Below are 21,027 nucleotides of genomic sequence, written 5' to 3' on the forward strand. Positions count from 1 at the left end.
TATGGAAATACATACAGTGCGTTCGGAAAATATTCTGACCTCTTGATTTTTCCCCACATTTCTAAAATTCTAAAATGTATTAAATTGTTTTTTTTCCGACCTCATCAATCTACACACAATACCCCGTAATAACAAAGCAATTTTTTGCACATTTATAAATAAATAAAAATAAAAGTTGTAGAAACATCTCAAGGATGATCAATGGAAACAGGATGCACCTGAGCTCAATTTCAAGTCTCATAGCCAAGGGTCTGAATACTTATGTAAATAAGTTATTTCAGTTTTTATTTTTGATCAATTAGCAAATATGTCTAAAAACCTGATTTTCTTTGTCATTCTGGGATTTTGTGTGTAGATTGGTGAGGGAAATAGTTTATTTAATCAATTTTAGAATAAGGCTGTAATGTAACAAAATGTGGAAAAAGTCAAGGGGTCTAAATACTTTCCAAATGCACTGTTTAACATAAGACCTTTCTTAAAGGACCTAGTTATACCTTAACACAGTGGTGTTAGGAAACTCCTGGTTTACAGGCCACATCAGGCCTGCAAGTCACATTATGCTGGCTTGCAAAGTGATGTGCATTTCCTATTGGAATCCAACCAGAGTTATGACATTGTTAATCACCCGCAACCTGCATTCAGAATGACTGCCAGGGTAGGCAGTCATTCAATCATCTCAACTGGAACAACCATCTCAGTAAAAGGTGCTATAAATCCGACAGATTGGATTAGTTTAGAAAACTGTACGTTATTTATCTTTGTGTAGCATAAAATATATTAACCAGTCAATGTACATGCAAAAACACAGATATTACAGTAAAACAAACCAATCTGAATGTCTTCCTGCAACAGAGCATGCTGGGAAATACTATGGTTCTGTGTAGAACCCTTTTTTCCTTAAAAAAGAATCCTTCTTGCCTTCCAAAAAAATCATCAAAGAACCCGTTCTTCTAAAAATGGTTCTTAGGATGTTAAAATGTTCGAGAGGAAACCCTTTGCCTTACAAAGCACCCTTCTCTTCCAAAAGGGTTCTTCTGATCAAAACGGTTCTTGGTAGAACCCTATCCCTCTGCAAAGAACCCTTTTGTAACCCTTTTTTTCTAAGAGTGTTAGAATACAGTATACACATATGAAGCAGGTAAACAGTATGGAAACATTATTGAAGTGACCAGTGTTCAATGACTCTGCGTACATAGGGCAGCGGCCTCTTTAGGTGCAGGGTAGAGTATCAGGTGGTAGTCGGCTAGTGACAGTGTCTGAGGTTCCGGGCAGTGTACTGGGTGGAGGCCGGCTAGTAGAGACTGTTTAACAGTCTGATGGCCTGGAGATAGAAGGTGTTTATCAGTCTCTCGGTCCCAGCTTTGCTGCAACTGTACTGTACTGTCTCCAACCTTCTAAATGGTAGCGGGGTGAACAGGCCGTGGCTCGGTTGGCTGGGGTCCTTCTTGGCATTTCTGTGACACCGGGTGCTGTAGATGTCCTGGAGGGAAGGCAGTGTGCCCCTGATGATGCGTTGGGCTGACGGCACAACCCTCCGGAGACTTTTGCGTTTTGCGGACAGTGCAATTGCTGTACCAGGCGGTGATACAGCCTGACAGGATGCTCTCAATGGTGCATCTGTAAACGTTTGTGAGGGTCTTGGGGGCCAAGCCGAATTTCATCAGCCTCCTTAGGTAGAAGAGGTGCTGGTGTTTTTCTGCACAGTGTCTGTGGGAAGGGACCATTTCAGGCCGTCAGGGACGTGCAAGCAGAATAATTTAACTCCACTGCAGAGTCCAGTAATAATAATAATATATTAACACAGTACCAGTCAAAAGTTTGGACACACCTACTCATTCTTGGGTTTTTCATTATGTTTACTATGTTCTACACTGTAGAATAATAGTGAAGACATCAAAATATGAAATGACACATTTGGAATCATGTAGTAACCATAAAATGGTTAAACAAATCAAAATATATTTTAGAACTTTGTTTCCAAGATTTTTGGTTCCAACCGCCATGTCTTTGTGAGATGCAGAGTAGGTGAACGTATGATCTCTGCATATGTGGTTTCCATCGTGAAGCACGGAGGAGGAGGTGTGATGGTGTGGGAGTGCTTTGCCGGTGACACTGTCAGTGATTTATTTAGAATTCAAGGCACACTTAACCAGCATGGCTACCACAGCACTCTGCAGCGATACACCATCCCATCTGGTTTGCGCTTAGTGGGACTATCATTTGTTTTTTAACTGGACAATGACCCAACATACCTCCATGCTGTGTAAGGGCTATTTGACCACGAAGGAGAGTGATGGAGTGCTGCATCTGATGACCTGGCCTCCACAATCACCCGACCTCAACCCAATTGAGATGGTTTGGGATGAGTTGGACCGCAGAGTGAAGGAAAAGCAGCCAACAAGTGCTCAGCATATGTGGGAACTCCTTCAAGACTGTTGGAAAAGCATTCCAGGTAAAGCTGGTTGAGAGAATGCCAAGAGTGAAAAGTTGTCATCAAGGCAAAGGGTGGCTACATTGAAGAATCTAAAATCTATTTCGATTTGTTTAACACTTGTTTGGTTACTACATGATTCTATATGTGTTATTTCATAGTTTTGATGTCTTCACTATTATTCTACAATGTATAACAACTGTAAAAATAAAGAAAACCCCTTGAATAAGTAAACGTGTCCAAACTTTGACTGGTACTGTATATGATTTGTTATATTAATACAACAAAAAAAACTGAACATTGAACACAGACAACGATGAAAGCTATATACAGGGTTAGCCAGATCTAGTGAAATAATATTACAGCACAAACCAATCAGAAATGTGAATATCTGGTGTCATAAATATTCATCCAGTCAGATATTATGAAAGTGTTGGTCCCGCCTTCCTCGTCCATGAAGATTAAAAAAATAATAATAATGAGGCTGGCTGTCGATACACATGTCGTTGCTGCTCTACGAATTGACGCAAATATAAACGAATCGAAAAGGAGCATGTTTTGACAGATTCCAACGTCAACAAATCGGTGCTGCAAACCAGTGAATGCGGAAGTGTCAGACGCGGAAGTAAAGCCAAATATAAAAGCACGAGCTTAAAGTTACTGGCTGCATCATGTACAAGAGGCTTTTGCGATAGATGCACGTATTGTAGACAGCCATTTGTAAATCCATACATTTGATCTCACAAATTAGTTGTGAAAGCCGTGTGCAAATATCATGTCGTCAACTGGAGAGACTTTACTACGGGCGGTGGAGACTCCGCTCTTTTGGATAGGCGCGTTGACTGCGGCCTATTTCTCAGTGTGCTCCGTATGTCGTTTGCTGTCAGGGCTCAGAGTTTGGGTGTTGGGGAATGGGCGGGTGGTATCACCTGCTAAACTCGGAAAATGGGCAGGTGAGTAGCTAGCAAGCAATATTTATATAAAGACAAGGTTTGCGTGACCTCACCGTTTGCTTTATTGCCTGCTGTTTTTCTTTGAAGGTTTATTTAGTCGCTGATGAAAGATAATTGTCATGTGTTTCGAAAGCCCTATCTCAAGCGATGATTGACGCGTCTAAACGTTAAAACACAGTGAATGAATTGTAGTTCACATGAGCCATCAAGGCTAATGACTCAGGACTGTCTAGTGAGGTCAGGATGCTGCCTGGTGTTTGAGAGCTAGTAATGAGATAAATCAATCACCCTCGACCCAGTATAATATGGTTCAGTTTATAGTGTGAATCAGACAATTTTCTCCTAGCCATCAGTAGGATATTGTAGCTAGTAGAATACATGTAGTGTTTCCCCTAGGATTTCTCTGCAGTGGTGGCAAAGTTAGCGTGGGGACCACAGTTTTAGAGGTCCTCTTGGCGTTAGAGACAACTGTGCTGTTTTTAAAGGGGATTTCCTGCAATTCTACACAATTTGCTATTGTTTATGTCTTATGTTTTCAGTGACTCAAACATAACTAAGTCAATGGGAACACAATTCCAATCTCCCTGATTGTCTAGTTTTTATTTTGGTGATGGCTAGTTCTCAAAGATCTTATATATATATATATATACTACATTCTTTATCTGTTTTTTAAAGTTTACACTGAGAAGTTTCACCATCCTGAAAAATCTTTAAGTTTTACTGTAAATGTGTTGTTCACTGCTTAATGCATATAGGGGAAAGGCTGGCCAGCCCTATTGTCCTTTGGAACACACTGTGGCCTCTGCTTTGTCGACAACACATCAGTATTGCGTTGGCATGACACGAGTCTGCCTTTTCTCACAGAAGTGAGTGATAGGCTACATTAATGTTTACCCAACCTTATTGCTCGTGCAAGGCCATTCAGGGTTATGTTATCAGGGTTACATCAACAGGGTTACCACATCAGGATGACTACATAAGGGGTGGCAGGTAACCTAGTAGTGCTTAGAGCCAGTAACCGAAAGGTCCCTAGTTTGAATCCCTGAGCCGACAAGGTGAAAAATCTGTCAATGTGCCCTTGAGCAAGGCACCTAACCCTAATTGCTCTAGGGTTACCGTTGATTATGGTAGACCCTGGTTGTGACCCTACTCTCCGAGTGGGATTTGCAAAAAAAAAAACATTTCCAGTTCACATGTGTATTAATACAGACTGTGTATTAATACAGACTTGTACATGTGTGAAATAGGACAAGTATAAGCACCCAGTGAAATTATTATTATTATTATTATTATTATTATTATTATTATTATTCACTGCTCAAAACAATAAAGGGAACACTTAAACAACACAATGTAACTCCAAGTCAATCACACTTCTGTGAAATCAATCTGTCCACTTAGGAAGCAACACTGATTGACAAATTTCACATGCTGTTGTGCAAATGGAATAGACAACAGGTGGAATTTATAGGCAATTAGCAAGACACCCCCAATAAAGGAGTGGTTCTGCAGGTGGTGACCACAGACCACTTCTCAGTTGCTATGCTTCCTGGTTGATGTTTTGGTCACTTTTGAATGCTGGCGGTGCTTTCACTCCTGTGGTAGCATGAGACGGAGTCTACAACCCACACAAGTGGCTCAGGTAGTGCAGCTCATCCAGGATGGCACATCAATGCGAGCTGTGGCAAGAAGGTTTGCTGTGTCTGTCAGCGTAGTGTCCAGAGCATGGAGGCGCTACCAGGAGACAGGCCAGTACATCAGGAGACGTGGAGGAGGCCGTAAGAGGGCAACAACCCAGCAGCAGGACCACTACCTCCGTCTTTGTGCAAGGAGGAGCAGGAGGAACACTGCCAGAGCCCTGCAAAATAACCTCCAGCAGTCCACAAATGTGCATGTGTCTGCTCAAACAGTCAGAAACAGACTCCATGAGGGTGGTATGAGGGCCCGATGTCCACAGGTGGGGGTTATGCTTACAGCCCAACACCGTGCAGGACGTTTGGCATTTGCTAGAGAACACCAAGGTTGCCAAATTCGCCGCTGGAGCCCTGTGCTCTTCACAGATGAAAGCAGGTTCACACTGAGCACATGTGACAATCTGGAGACGCCGTGGAGAACGTTCTGCTGCCTGCAACATCCTCCAGCATGACCGGTTTGGCGGTGGGTCAGTCATGGTGTGGGGGGGCATTTCTTTGGGGGGCCGCACAGCCCTCCATGTGCTTGCCAGAGGTAGCCTGACTGCCATTAGGTACTGAGATGAGATCCTCAGACCCCCTGTGAGACCATATGCTGGTGCGGTTGGCCCTGGGTTCCTCCTAATGCAAGACAATGCTAGACCCCATGTGGCTGGAGTGTGTCAGCAGTTCCTGCAAGAGGAAGGCATTGATGCTATGGACTGGCCCTCCCGTTCTCCAAACCTGAATCCAATTGACCACATCTGGGACATGTCTCGCGCCATCCACCAACGCCACGTTGCACCACAGACTGTCCAGGAGTTGGCGGATGCTTTAGTCCAGGTCTGGGAGGAGATCCCTCAGGAGACCATCCGCCACCTCATCAGGAGCATGCCCAGGTGTTGTAGGGAGGTCATACAGGCACGTGGAGGCCACACACACTACTGAGCCTCATTTTGACTTGTTTTAAGGACATTACATCAAAGTTGGATCCGCCTGTAGTGTGGTTTTCCACTTTAATTTTGAGTGTGACTCCAAATCCAGACCCTCCGTGGATTGATAAATTTGATTTCCATTGATCATTTTTGTTTTGATTTTGTTGTCAGCACATTCAACTATGTAAAGAAAAAAGTATTTAATAAGAATATTTCATTCATTCAGATCTAGGATGTGTTATTTTAGTGTTCCCTTTTATTTTTTTGAGCAGTGTATTTGAGTCCATCTTTGAAGTGTAAACACCAGGTTAGGGCTTTGACCATGTGACTGTAAAACACAGCTGTGCCGATCACACCCAGAAGTGGACTGGTTCCAGGAAGTTTTTATGTCATTGAAATCCCATTTTGAAATGAAAAATAAGCCCCTGTAAATTAAAGCACATGTCAAAACTTCTGTGTTTGGCATGCGACGCTGAGTACCAGGAATGGTATGTTAACACCAACCGGGTCTGGATTTCAGGCTAGCTGCCAAGGCCTGCTGAATATCGGTCTTGTCCTGCTCTGCTGATTTTTAAGTACAGGTTTGCTGAAGTTTGCAGCAAAGGGAAATTATAAATGTGGGGACATTTTGACGTGTTGTATGTAGCTTATTTAGAAGCTGTGTGAATAGCTATTATACAGCTTCCCCCCTCGCTCACTGAAGCAGAGGTGATTGAGAGAATGGCCTGATTATGTAAGAAGACTAGAGCCATTCATAAATGCGGCTGAGGAGTCAGAGTATTCTGTTTCAATTACACTTTACTGCTGGCAGTGTGTTGTGGAGCAGCATCACGTAACACAGGGTCCATATCTCTAGCCCCTCCTCCCATTCACAAAGGCCTATATTCACTATCTTTCTGTGCATTCACGCCTCTTACCCCTTCCTCATCCTGTTCTGAGCTTCCGTCCCTCCTCCTCCCTGTCTCTTTCTGTCACAACACCTGCTCTGTCTCTACACCGTGGTTATTTAGCTTCTCGTACAGTTATATTGTCAAGTCCTTCATCGAAAGGCATTGGCTCATGAGTTATTTCTGGCGTGATTAACAGATTGTTGGACCCTGGTAGCATTAAGTGGACCACTCTCTGTCATTGGTTGAAGGAGGTCGTTCTTAGGTCATTGTTACGTTCCACACTGGGGTTCTTCTGCCTGCTTCAAGTTGGACAGGAAGGGGGATCTTTTGGAACAAAAATTAAACAAAAGTTTAAAAACAAATCCTAGCATGTATTACAATTGACTAAAAACAAATATGCTTTGGAAGTGTGATCTTTGCCAATTTTACATTTGTAAATCATTATTTAGATATAATTGCTGAAAGTTGGGATATTAATTAAATATTGCCCACTTCATCAGCTGCATATTTGCAAATGTGGGCTGAGTCATGAGCTTTATACCATAACTGGGACATGATGTGGGAAAAAACATAACAATCTGATATTTTGGGTCAAGGAATGCTGAGGTGTGAGAAACCGCTGGGAGCAGCAGCTCGTTGGTATTCTGTGCAGCAACTGTGCTAGACGAGGCTGCAGCCTTCTGCTATTTTAAACCTGCACTTCTTTTTTTAGCTCAGAATATTCAGCAGCAGAAGCCCCGCTGTCTGGCCGAGAAGCACTAACATTTTTACAACCATTTTCATTTCTTGATCATTTTGAAGGCGTATGAGGATGTTGAAGGATGCCGTTCAAGCCCATCTAGGTTAGGTCCTATGAGTAGATTCTTCTACCATCTTCCCTGACCTAGCATATATTTATGATGGCATCTCTTCAAATGGACACTTTTTAATTTTGAGTAAATGGAAGGAACATACCTTGTGCTCGAAACATTGAGTTTCATTCTTTTAAAACAGCTTAAAATAACCAGCGGACGCTTCCCCTGTCGCCCATACGGACCCCCCCCCCCCCTCTCTCTGTTCAATCGCTCTGTTCTATTTTTAGCTCTCTACCCTCCTTTCTGATCCCCCTCCCTCCATTCTGGTCCCTCCCCAGTGAAAGCCTGGCTGCTTCCTGTCGTCCTCTGCTTTAAGGCAACAGCAGTGGAGAGTTGGGTCTGGTGAAGGAGAGTTGGGTCTGGTGAAGGAGAGTTGGGTCTGGTGAAGGAGAGAGAGGTTGGGTCTGGTGAAGGAGAGAGAGATGGGTCTGGTGAAGGAGAGAGAGAGATGGGTCTGGTGAAGGAGAGAGAGAGATGGGTCTGGTGAAGGAGAGAGAGAGATGGGTCTGGTGAAGGAGAGAGAGAGATGGGTCTGGTGAAGGAGAGAGAGAGATGGGTCTGGTGAAGGAGAGAGAGAGATGGGTCTGGTGAAGGAGAGAGAGAGATGGGTCTGGTGAAGGAGAGAGAGAGATGGGTCTGGTGAAGGAGAGAGAGAGATGGGTCTGGTGAAGGAGAGAGAGAGATGGGTCTGGTGAAGGAGAGAGAGAGATGGGTCTGGTGAAGGAGAGAGAGAGATGGGTCTGGTGAAGGAGAGAGAGAGATGGGTCTGGTGAAGGAGAGAGAGAGATGGGTCTGGTGAAGGAGAGAGAGAGATGGGTCTGGTGAAGGAGAGAGAGAGATGGGTCTGGTGAAGGAGGGAGAGATGGGTCTGGTGAAGGAGGGAGAGTTGGGTCTGGGGAAGGAGGGAGAGTTGGGTCTGGGGAAGGAGGGAGGGAGGGAGGGAGGGAGGGATGGAGGAGGGAGGGAGGAGGGAGGGAGGGAGGGAGGGATGGGTGGAAAACAGAGCTCACTGACAGCCAGTAAAGGCTAAATATAGCCTCTGCTGTCTCTGCAGTGCCAGGCTGCCTGACCCAGGGTGGCAGAGGAATGCCACGGAGCCTGTCCTCTCCCCATGTCCTGCTGTCCCCTTCCCCTCCGTCTCAGTACCTGCATCACCATCGTCGTCTGGTCTTTACCACCAATATTCTCTCTTCCTTCTCGCTCACTTAAATGACAGAACCACAGGTAGCAGTGCAAGGACACAGAATGCATTGTTAATGTGATCGTTTTCATCTGGCATGTCATTTTTCGATACATCAGCGTTTAGGTATGTGTATACATGTATTTCATCCAGGTCTGATGAGTTGACTCAGTACTGCTTGACTCACAGGCATGTTTGACCTATTGACTAGAATAAGATCAGTGTTCTCTTCCCTTAATGTAGTTTATTATTTATTATTTCTGGGTCAGTTGTGAGCAGTGTCGGTGTGTTTTGTTTACCCTTGATTAATACACCCCTTCTCCTTGTTCGTCTTCCCCCTCAGTTGTGACAGGAGCCACGGATGGAATCGGGAAAGCCTATGCGGAGGAGGTAAGACTGATTCCCGGGGTTTCAGACATTTCAGGCCCCTTCACGGGAAAACCAAAGTGAGTGACTCATCAGAGAGAGAGGGGTTTAACCAGGAGGTCAGAGTAGTGACGGTGACACACACACACATACAAAGGTTTGCCTTTTGCGAGCAAGCGCTGAGGGATTTATGCTGCATAGCCAGGGCAGAATTTATTTAAAAAATAGTCATTTTTTTTCAAGGGAGTTCCCATCAGTTGACAGTCATGATCAATGCCCTGCTTGATAACAGTTAGGGCTGTCCTTTTCATTGTTGATGATGGCTATTGTTGATTTAGGTCATGGATCTGGGTGCAGTGTGTGTGTGTGTGTGTGTGTGTGTGTAGTATTGTTGAATGTTAGACCCTCTTTAACGACCAGTCTTAAAGATGGTCTTAGTGTCCATGTTGAGTGTTGGTTTCTGTCGGTCTCCACAGCTGGCTCGGAGGGGATTTTCCATTGTGCTAATCAGCCGCACCCAGGAGAAACTGGATGATGTGGCCAAGTCCATCGGTGAGTAGTTACACCAGGGGGCATGTTCATTAGGCGTGGGGAAACCCTGGACTAGAGGAGAACGAGTCAGTCTCCAGTTGTCTTGTGTGACGGGGCCCTCTGCTGTTCACTATGGTGTATTGACATCTGAGCCCCCACATCTTTACAGATGAGTCCACTACAATCTCACTCCCTAAAGCTCACCGTTTGTTGTTTCACTACCTTTTTTAATGTTACAATAACAGCGTCTTCCCTCCTAGAGAGCAAATATGGAGTTGAGACCAAATCCATCACTGTAGACTTCAGTGCGACGGACATATATCCCAAGATTGAAGCTGGACTTACCGGGCTAGAGGTTGGCGTTCTGGGTAAGTGAGAGAGGCAGTCCACGACGGTGACGGTTGGTTTTTTATGAATCATTCAGGTGGTGTGGCCCTCTTTTAAAACGCTGCTGCCTCCCCTTTGGTTAGAAGTTGAACATCAAGTGCAGAGAGGCATGTGTTGATCATTTCCTCCATTCCCTTAAATGATGTTGTCTTTGAAAGACCTGACTGTGTTCTATATGGCTTTTATCCCTAGTAAATAATGTGGGAATGTCCTACTCCTATCCGGAATTCTTCCTCAACGTTCCCAACCTGGACAGTGTGAGTCTGAATGGCCTTGTGATTGTTCCCGTCCCATCTATTGTCTACCAATATGACTTCTCACACATTCTGTTCTATGAAAACATTACGCCTCAGAGATGAACCCAGAACTAAATCGTTGTTGTTTTTTTATTCTGTCCTTGCAGTTCATCGACACAATGGTGAACATCAACATCACGTCTGTTTGCCAGGTCAGTGATCATGGGACTGGAAGCCCAGTAATACACTAATGAACAGGTTGATTAATCATGTCTATTTATTTGCCTTATCTGTCACACACTACAATGAGCGCATGCACACACACACACACACAGTCTGCCATATGAGGCAGAGGATTGGTTCCCAGCCCAAAGCAACAGCATGCTTTCTGCTCTAAAACCCACAATCCCTCTCTCTTTATACAGATGACCCGTATGGTGCTACCTGGGATGGTAGAGAGGTAAGTGGAGGGGGTGACGGTATCTGGGGTTCTCGGGGAGGGACGGAGGTGGTGGAGGTATCTGGGGTTCTCGGGGAGGGACGGAGGTGGTGGAGGGATCTGGGGCTCTCGGGGAGGGACGGCGGTGGTGGAGGGATCTGGGGTTCTCGGGAGGGACGGAGGTGGTGGAGGGATCTGGGGTTCTCGGGGGAGGGACGGCGGTGGTGGAGGGATCTGGGGTTCTCGGGGGAGGGACGGCGGTGGTGGAGGGATCTGGGGTTCTCGGGGGAGGGACGGCGGTGGTGGAGGGATCTGGGGTTCTCGGGGGAGGGACGGCGGTGGTGGAGGGATCTGGGGTTCTCGGGGAGGGACGGCGGTGGTGGAGGGATCTGGGGCTCTCGGGGAGGGACGGCGGTGGTGGAGGGATCTGGGGTTCTCGGGAGGGACGGAGGTGGTGGAGGGATCTGGGGTTCTCGGGGGAGGGACGGCGGTGGTGGAGGGATCTGGGGTTCTCGGGGGAGGGACGGCGGTGGTGGAGGGATCTGGGGTTCTCGGGGGAGGGACGGCGGTGGTGGAGGGATCTGGGGTTCTCGGGGGAGGGACGGCGGTGGAGGATCTGGGGTTCTCGAGGGAGGGAATGGTTGTTGGCTAGTAGAGCCGCTCTGGTCAGTAGAGATTCTCACTCTTCCCAAAGTGTAATGCTTATTCCCCAACTCTTATACTCGCCATGCTCATGTACTCGTCTCTGACCAGAGGTTGGCGTCGTCTCTGACCAGAGGTTGGCGTCGTCTCTGACCAGAGGCTGGCGTCGTCTCTGACCAGAGGCTGGCGTCGTCTCTGACCAGAGGCTGGCGTCGTCTCTGACCAGAGGCTGGCGTCGTCTCTGACCAGAGGCTGGCGTCGTCTCTGACCACTAAACATTAGATTGCGTGTCACCCGTTTCAGGAGAAAGGGGGCCATCCTCAACATCTCTTCTGCCAGTGGGATGTACCCTTGTCCCCTCCTCACGGTCTACTCTGCCTCAAAGGCTTTTGTGGACTTCTTCTCCCGAGGCCTAGAGGCTGAGTACAAGAGCAAAGGGATCCTCATCCAGGTGAGACTGAAGACTGACCTGTTTTAACCAATGATTTGTATATCCACTAGATGACTAATAGGGGGCGCTATGTTGAAGCCACTGTGCCGCCATCTTGGCTCTCCCCCAACATTGTAAAATATATGTTGGAAGCTATAGAAATGCATGTATTAATGTCTACATTTGTTTTTGCCACGTTTATTCTATTAGAGACGGCTTAATGCATGTTTTTAAATTATTTCTTTGTTTATATAAACATTTTCCTTGTTGTATTGATGACTTCCTGTCCCCATGACAACAACAGAAAACACTTAAATACATGTCATTTTAAAATGCTGTATAATTCCATCCATTCCTATGGAGGACTGCTCTACTGGGGAATGCCAATATGGCCGACAGGTGGCTTCAAAGCCTATCGGTGGCCAATGCATAGCATCAGCAATCCAGGGTTTATATACATTTGTTTCACCCCCCAGAAACCCCCACAATGTTATCCCTAACACGTCAGCCATACTGTCTCTCCCGGAGGGACAGGCTTGGTCATATTTATCTGTCGGAGGAGTTTGTTTTCAAACCAGTGAGGGAACATCCATGTGAATTTGAGTAACAGTCGTTTCTCCTCCCCAGAGTGTCCTGCCATTCTTTGTGGCCACCAAGCTGAGTAAGATCCGGCGGGCCACTCTGGACAAGCCCAACCCTGACCGCTATGTGGCCGCGGAGCTCAACACGGTGGGGCTGCAGAGCCAGACCAACGGCTACCTGCCTCACGCAGTCATGGTAGGGACGGGCTAACCATACGATAGAATACTTCACTGTCCTTTTCCATGGACATTTTTAGGGTTCAGGATGACTGTTTTTATCACAAGGTTGAACAAGTCAGGAACTTGTCAGGTTACACCAGATTCTACCTCATCAGTTTACGACGATTCGTCCCTGACAGTTAGCCACAAATGATCATTGCTTGAAGCTCTCATGCTTTTGCAAATGCAGAACTATTCAAGTGGCAAGTATCTTGATGTAAGTTAATAGTAATGAATGCAGAATTTAGACTGTAAATACCCAACGAATTATGATATTAACAGGCATGGATTCCCAGACCAGATTAGTGATGTTTTGTTTCCTCAGGGCTGGCTGACCACCGTGCTGTGCCCTGCCAGGCTCCTGAACAGCTACATCATGGGGCTACACCTGGGGATGCGCTCACGCTACCTGAAGAAACAGAAACAGGGCTAGAGGTACGATCAGGGGAAAGGAGGGGCAGGTGTGGAGAGAAAGGGGACCAACACGAATCCACCTGCTCCGTTCTTCCATAACCCTCACAGACCAGGTTCAGGGCTGGCAGACTGCTAGTGTGTTGAATTTAGTCTACGGAGTTCTCTGGCTTGGCTAATCGGCTCTATGGAGGAACTTCCTGGAGTTGAAACATTGACCAGGCACTTAAACATAATGCACTAAGTTCAATTAAACTGTTGAATTTTTTTTCTTGTGGACAGGTATTAGGAGCTGCGCTTGTGAGCTACCACTTCAAAAAACAATACTAGTTGCAACTTTATTCCTTCGAAATGGGCTTTTTGGAGTCGTGTTGAACTCAGAATAAAACAAATATTGAAAGAAATGGATTTGAGTCAATCTGAAACGCTCATTTGGCAAAGGGCAGGAAAATAGCTGTTCTCCCTGGATTGGTTTACAATGAAAAGGTTGTTGTGTACAAATCATGTATTAATGAACCTACAAAAGGGAGACTAAGGAGACCTAGTTAACAGAACTGTTCCTGTTTGCATACTGGATGGATTGATGTCTCGTTTTGAAGAAGGTGTCTGCTAGCATGTCAGTATGGTAGGTAGTTAAAACACTAGGGAATGGGTTGAGTTAACCCGGTCTTGTTTGAACTGACTCACTGGTGTCCCTTCTGTATTGAAGACCAACAACTTACAAGCCATTCTCTGGTCATCAAGGCAGTGTCTCAACAACAACAACAACAAGTAGATACAAGCTGTTAAACAGTTCAGGCCATTTTACTGTTGAACCAAATGTCTTGTCCAACTGTTTTGTTCTGGTTACTTTCTATCAAGCAGTCAGCGGTCCGTTAACAGATGTTTCTTAACATGTTTCACACACGGTCTGTTTTTTGAACTCTAAGCATTTTGTTGTACAGCATAATGCCACTGTTATCTTACTCTATGAGCTCACCAAAGTGACACATGAATATTGTCTCATGTTATTTGGTTGTGTTAATGAAAGCTTTGCATTTGATTGTTTTTAAATGCATTTAAGTAACAAATTCCCACAATGTTAAAGACCTTGTAAGGTTTGGTCGAGAGCTCGTGTATATTCCCAGTCTGTCATGCTCGCCTCAATAAAACACTGTTCAACCGTCTATCTGGCATGTTCCTGGTCTGTCATGCTCACATCAAAACACTGTTCAACCATCTATCTGGCATGTTCCTGGTCTGTCATGCTCACATCAAAACACTGTTCAACCATCTATCTGGCATGTTCCTGGTCTGTCATGCTCACATCAAAACACTGTTCAACCGTCTATCTGGCATGTTCCTGGTCTGTCATGCTCACATCAATAAAACACTGTTCAACCGTCTATCTGGCATGTTCCTGGTCTGTCATGCTCATATCAATAAAACACTGTTCAACCGTCTATCTGGCATGTTCTTGGTCTGTCATGCTCGCCTCAATAAAACACTGTTCAACCATCTATCTGGCATGTTCCTGGTCTGTCATGCTCACATCAATAAAACACTGTTCAACCGTCTATCTGGCATGTTCCTGGTCTGTCATGCTCGCCTCAATAAAACACTGTTCAACCGTCTATCTGGCATGTTCCTGGTCTGTCATGCTCACATCAAAACACTGTTCAACCGTCTATCTGGCATGTTCCTGGTCTGTCATGCTCGCCTCAATAAAACACTGTTCAACCATCTATCTGGCATGTTCCTGGTCTGTCATGCTCACATCAAAACACTGTTCAACCGTCTATCTGGCATGTTCCTGGTCTGTCATGCTCGCCTCAATAAAACACTGTTCAACCGTCTATCTGGCATGTTCCTGGTCTGTCATGCTCACATCAATAAAACACTGTTCAACCATCTATCTGGCATGTTCCTGGTCTGTCATGCTCACCTCAATAAAACACTGTTCAACCGTCTATCTGGCATGTTCCTGGTCTGTCATGCTCACATCAAAACACTGTTCAACCGTCTATCTGGCATGTTCCTGGTCTGTCATGCTCGCCTCAATAAAACACTGTTCAACCGTCTATCTGGCATGTTCCTGGTCTGTCATGCTCACATCAATAAAACACTGTTTAACCATCTATCTGGCATGTTCCTGGTCTGTCATGCTCATATCAATAAAACACTGTTCAACCGTCTATCTGGCATGTTCCTGGTCTGTCATGCTCACATCAATAAAACACTGTTCAACCGTCTATCTGGCATGTTCCTGGTCTGTCATGCTCGCCTCAATAAAACACTGTTCAACCATCTATCTGGCATGTTCCTGGTCTGTCATGCTCACATCAATAAAACACTGTTCAACCGTCTATCTGGCATGTTCCTGGTCTGTCATGCTCACATCAAAACACTGTTCAACCGTCTATCTGGCATGTTCCTGGTCTGTCATGCTCACATCAAAACACTGTTCAACCATCTATCTGGCATGTTCCTGGTCTGTCATGCTCACATCAAAACACTGTTTAACCGTCTATCTGGCATGTTCCTGGTCTGTCATGCTCGCCTCAATAAAACACTGTTCAACCATCTATCTGGCATGTTCCTGGTCTGTCATGCTCACATCAAAACACTGTTCAACCGTCTATCTGGCATGTTCCTGGTCTGTCATGCTCACATCAAAACACTGTTCAACCGTCTATCTGGCATGTTCCTGGTCTGTCATGCTCACATCATAACACTGTTCAACCATCTATCTGGCATGTTCCTGGTCTGTCATGCTCACATCAAAACACTGTTCAACCATCTATCTGGCATGTTCCTGGTCTGTCATGCTCGCCTCAATAAAACACTGTTCAACCGTCTATCTGGCATGTTCCTGGTCTGTCATGCTCACATCAAAACACTGTTCATCTATCTGGCATGTTCCTGGTCTGTCATGCTCACATCAAAACACTGTTCATCTATCTGGCATGTTCCTGGTCTGTCATGCTCACATCAAAACACTGTTTAACCGTCTATCTGGCATGTTCCTGGTCTGTCATGCTCACATCAAAACACTGTTCAACCATCTATCTGGCATGTTCCTGGTCTGTCATGCTCACATCAAAACACTGTTCAACCATCTATCTGGCATGTTCCTGGTCTGTCATGCTCACATCAAAACACTGTTCAACCGTCTATCTGGCATGTTCCTGGTCTGTCATGCTCACATCAAAACACTGTTCAACCATCTATCTGGCATGTTCCTGGTCTGTCATGCTCACATCAAAACACTGTTCAACCATCTATCTGGCATGTTCCTGGTCTGTCATGCTCACATCAAAACACTGTTCAACCGTCTATCTGGCATGTTCCTGGTCTGTCATGCTCACATCAAAACACTGTTCAACCATCTATCTGGCATGTTCCTGGTCTGTCATGCTCACATCAAAACACTGTTCAACCGTCTATCTGGCATGTTCCTGGTCTGTCATGCTCACATCAAAACACTGTTCAACCATCTATCTGGCATGTTCCTGGTCTGTCATGCTCACATCAAAACACTGTTCAACCATCTATCTGGCATGTTCCTGGTCTGTCATGCTCACATCAAAACACTGTTCAACCGTCTATCTGGCATGTTCCTGGTCTGTCATGCTCACATCAAAACACTGTTCAACCATCTATCTGGCATGTTCCTGGTCTGTCATGCTCACATCAAAACACTGTTCAACCATCTATCTGGCATGTTCCTGGTCTGTCATGCTCACATCAAAACACTGTTCAACCATCTATCTGGCATGTTCCTGGTCTGTCATGCTCACATCAAAACACTGTTCAACCATCTATCTGGCATGTTCCTGGTCTGTCATGCTCACCCCTGTATTCCCTCATGTGGTCTTAACATAAGAGGAGCTGATTTAATGCCCTACTTCTGTTCAATTTAAACGTGGTACTATTTGAGTAGCACTTCCCCTCTCGTCCCAACAGTCTTCACATGGAGGTTAATTTGAGGTGATGAGAGTTCACTGTGGATATCATCTGATCTGAAACTTCCAGAAACTGGGCTTTCCTTATGGGCTGTAACTGAAGCTCCATACAGAGACTGGGCTTTCCTTATGGGCTGTAACTGAAGCTCCATACAGAGACTGGGCTTTCCTTATGGATGGTAACTGAAGCTCCATACAGCAGAGACTGGGCTTTCCTTATGGACGGTAACTGAAGCTCCATACAGCAGAGACTGGGCTTTCCTTATGGACGGTAACTGAAGCTCCATACAGCAGAGACTGGGCTTTCCTTATGGACGGTAACTGAAGCTCCATACAACAGAGACTGGGCTTTCCTTATGGATGGTAACTGAGGCTCCATACAGCAGAGACTGGGCTTTCCTTATGGACGGTAACTGAGGCTCCATACAACAGAGACTGGGCTTTCCTTATGGACGGTAACTGAGGCTCCATACAGCAGAGACTGGGCTGTCCTTATGGACGGTACCTGAAGCTCCATACAGCAGAGACTGGGCTTTCCTTATGGACGGTAACTGAAGCTCCATACAGAGACTGGGCTTTCCTTATGGACGGTAACTGAGGCTCCATGCAGCAGAGACTGGGCTTTCCTTATGGACGGTAACTGAAGCTCCATACAGCAGAGACTGGGCTTTCCTTATGGATGGTAACTGAGGCTCCAGACAGCAGAGACTGGGCTTTCCTTATGGATGGTAACTGAAGCTCCATGCAGCAGAGACTGGGCTTTCCTTATGGACGGTAACTGAAGCTCCATACAGAGACTGGGCTTTCCTTATGGATGGTAACTGAGGCTCCATACAGCAGAGACTGGGCTGTCCTTATGGACGGTACCTGAAGCTCCATACAGCAGAGACTGGGCTTTCCTTATGGACGGTAACTGAAGCTCCATACAGAGACTGGGCTTTCCTTATGGACGGTAACTGAGGCTCCATGCAGCAGAGACTGGGCTTTCCTTATGGACGGTAACTGAAGCTCCATACAGCAGAGACTGGGCTTTCCTTATGGATGGTAACTGAGGCTCCAGACAGCAGAGACTGGGCTTTCCTTATGGATGGTAACTGAAGCTCCATGCAGCAGAGACTGGGCTTTCCTTATGGACGGTAACTGAAGCTCCATACAGAGACTGGGCTTTCCTTATGGATGGTAACTGAAGCTCCATACAGCAGAGACTGGGCTTTCCTTATGGATGGTAACTGAGGCTCCATACAGAGACTGGGCTTTCCTTATGGACGGTAACTGAGGCTCCATACAGCAGAGACTGGGCTTTCCTTATGGATGGTAACTGAAGCTCCATACAGAGACTGGGCTTTCCTTATGGACGGTAACTGAAGCTCCATACAGAGACTGGGCTTTCCTTATGGACGGTAACTGAGGCTCCATACAGAGACTGGGCTTTCCTTATGGGCTGTAACTGAAGCTCCATACAGAGACTGGGCTTTCCTTATGGATGGTAACTGAGGCTCCATACAGAGACTGGGCTTTCCTTATGGGCTGTAACTGAAGCTCCATACAGAGACTGGGCTTTCCTTATGGATGGTAACTGAAGCTCCATACAGAGACTGGGCTTTCCTTATGGACGGTAACTGAGGCTCCATACAGCAGAGACTGGGCTTTCCTTATGGATGGTAACTGAAGCTCCATACAGAGACTGGGCTTTCCTTATGAATGGTAACTGAGGCTCCATACAGCAGAGACTGGGCTTTCCTTATGGACGGTAACTGAAGCTCCATACAGCAGAGACTGGGCTTTCCTTATGGACGGTAACTGAAGCTCCATACAGAGACTGGGCTTTCCTTATGGACGGTAACTGAAGCTCCATACAGCAGAGACTGGGCTTTCCTTATGGATGGTAACTGAAGCTCCAGACAGCAGAGACTGGGCTTTCCTTATGGACGGTAACTGAAGCTCCAGACAGCAGTCACAACAGTGTGACATATGGAATAATTATAGCGATGACAAGAATGACGTGTAGTTGCAATGTTATGACTGCAGCTTGAGACTCTGCGTGTCCATATGTGATTATGCTGTCTCTGTTGGAGACCTGGGAACTGTGTGCACGTGCGTGCACACACACACACACACACACACACACGCCTAAGGCCATCTGGGTCATAACTGGGAAAGCAGCCCACACACATCAGACAGGCCTGTGTGTTGTGTGAGATGTACTTGTTTCTTGCATTCTTAATTACCAGTCTAGTTCATTCTCTTAATTAAAACATCTATATTTTATTTTCACATTCACCAGACAGGTACAGTGTGGTGTTAAAGTGCCTTGCTCAAGGGCACATCGGGAAAAACAATCACCTTGTCAGCTTGGGTTTTTGAACCAGCAACTTTTCATTTACGGGCTCAACTCTCTAACCACTAGACTACCTCCTGGTTACTGGCCCAACTCTAACCACTAGACTACCTCAACTCTCTAACCACTAGACTACCTCCTGGTTACTGGCTCAACTCTCTAACCACTAGACTACCTCAACTCTCTAACCACTAGACTACCTCCTGGTTACTGGCTCAACTCTCTAACCACTAGACTACCTACTGGTTACTGGCTCAACTCTCTAACCACTAGACTACCTCAACTCTCTAACCACTAGACTACCTACTGGTTACTGGCTCAACTCTCTAACCACTAGACTACCTCAACTCTCTAACCACTAGACTACCTCCTGGTTACTGGCTCAACTCTCTAACCACTAGACTACCTACTGGCCCAACTCTCTAACCACTAGACTACCTACTGGTTACTGGCCCAACTCTCTAACCTCTTTTTTTGTGTCTCTCTCGTCTCTGTCTCTCTCTGTCTGTGCGTGTGTCTCTTTCTGTCTGTGCGTGCGTCTCTTTCTGTCTGTGCGTGCGTCTCTTTCTGTCTGTGCGTGCGTCTCTTTCTGTCTGTGCGTGCGTCTCTTTCTGTCTGTGCGTGCGTCTCTTTCTGTCTGTGCGTGCGTCTCGTTCTGTCTGTGCGTGCGTCTCGTTCTGTCTGTGCGTGCGTCTCTTTCTGTCTGTGCGTGCGTCTCGTTCTGTCTGTGCGTGCGTCTCGTTCTGTCTGTGTGTGCGTGCGTGCGTCTCGTTCTGTCTGCGTGCGTGCGTCTCTTTCTGTCTGTGTGTGCGTGCGTGCGTCTCGTTCTGTCTGTGTGTGCGTGCGTCTCTTTCTGTCTGTGCGTGCGTCTCTTTCTGTCTTTGCGTGCGTCTCGTTCTGTCTGTGCGTGCGTCTCGTTCTGTCTGTGCGTGCGTCTCGTTCTGTCTGTGCGTGCGTCTCGTTCTGTCTGTGTGTGCGTGCGTTTCGTTCTGTCTGTGTGTGCGTGCGTGCGTCTCGTTCTGTCTGTGTGTGCGTGCGTGCGTCTCGTTCTGTCTGCGTGCGTGCGTCTCTTTCTGTCTGTGTGTGCGTGCGTCTCTTTCTGTCTGTGTGTGCGTGCGTCTCTTTCTGTCTGTGTGTGCGTGCGTCTCTTTTTGTCTGTGTGTGCGTGCGTCTCTTTCTGTCTGTGTGTGCGTGCGTCTCTTTCTGTCTGTGTGTGCGTGCGTCTCTTTCTGTCTGTGTGTGCGTGCGTCTCTTTCTGTCTGTGTGTGCGTGCGTCTCTTTCTGTCTATGCGTGCGTGCGTCTCGTTCTGTCTGTCTGTGTGTGCGTGCGTCTCGTTCTGTCTGTCTGTGTGTGCGTGCGTCTCATTCTGTCTGTCTGTGTGTGCGTGCGTCTCGTTCTGTCTGTCTGTGTGTGCGTGCGTCTCGTTCTGTCTGTGTGCGTGCGTCTTGTTCTGTCTGTGTGTGCGTGCGTCTCGTTCTGTCTGTGTGTGCGTGCGTCTCGTTCTGTCTGTGTGTGCGTGCGTCTCGTTCTGTCTGTGTGCGTGCGTCTCTTTCTGTCTGTGCGTCTCTTTCTGTCTGTGTTTCTCTTTC

At 46.4% G+C, this 21,027-nt stretch overlaps 1 protein-coding gene across 1 annotated transcript; it reads left to right on the plus strand.

The window, feature by feature from the left end:
- Positions 1–3,006: 3,006 nt before the first annotated feature.
- LOC139403917 (very-long-chain 3-oxoacyl-CoA reductase-B-like) lies at positions 3,007–13,498 on the plus strand. Its single transcript, XM_071147119.1, has 10 exons — positions 3,007–3,384; positions 9,257–9,303; positions 9,756–9,831; positions 10,071–10,178; positions 10,390–10,454; positions 10,601–10,645; positions 10,859–10,893; positions 11,818–11,965; positions 12,572–12,721; positions 13,070–13,498. Exons 1-10 carry the CDS (start codon positions 3,207–3,209, stop codon positions 13,175–13,177), a joined length of 960 nt encoding a protein of 319 aa, XP_071003220.1. The 5' UTR covers positions 3,007–3,206; the 3' UTR covers positions 13,178–13,498.
- Positions 13,499–21,027: the final 7,529 nt, after the last annotated feature.

This window comes from Oncorhynchus clarkii, unplaced genomic scaffold, assembly GCF_045791955.1.
Source record: "Oncorhynchus clarkii lewisi isolate Uvic-CL-2024 unplaced genomic scaffold, UVic_Ocla_1.0 unplaced_contig_12721_pilon_pilon, whole genome shotgun sequence".
Lineage (NCBI taxonomy): Eukaryota > Metazoa > Chordata > Actinopteri > Salmoniformes > Salmonidae > Oncorhynchus > Oncorhynchus clarkii.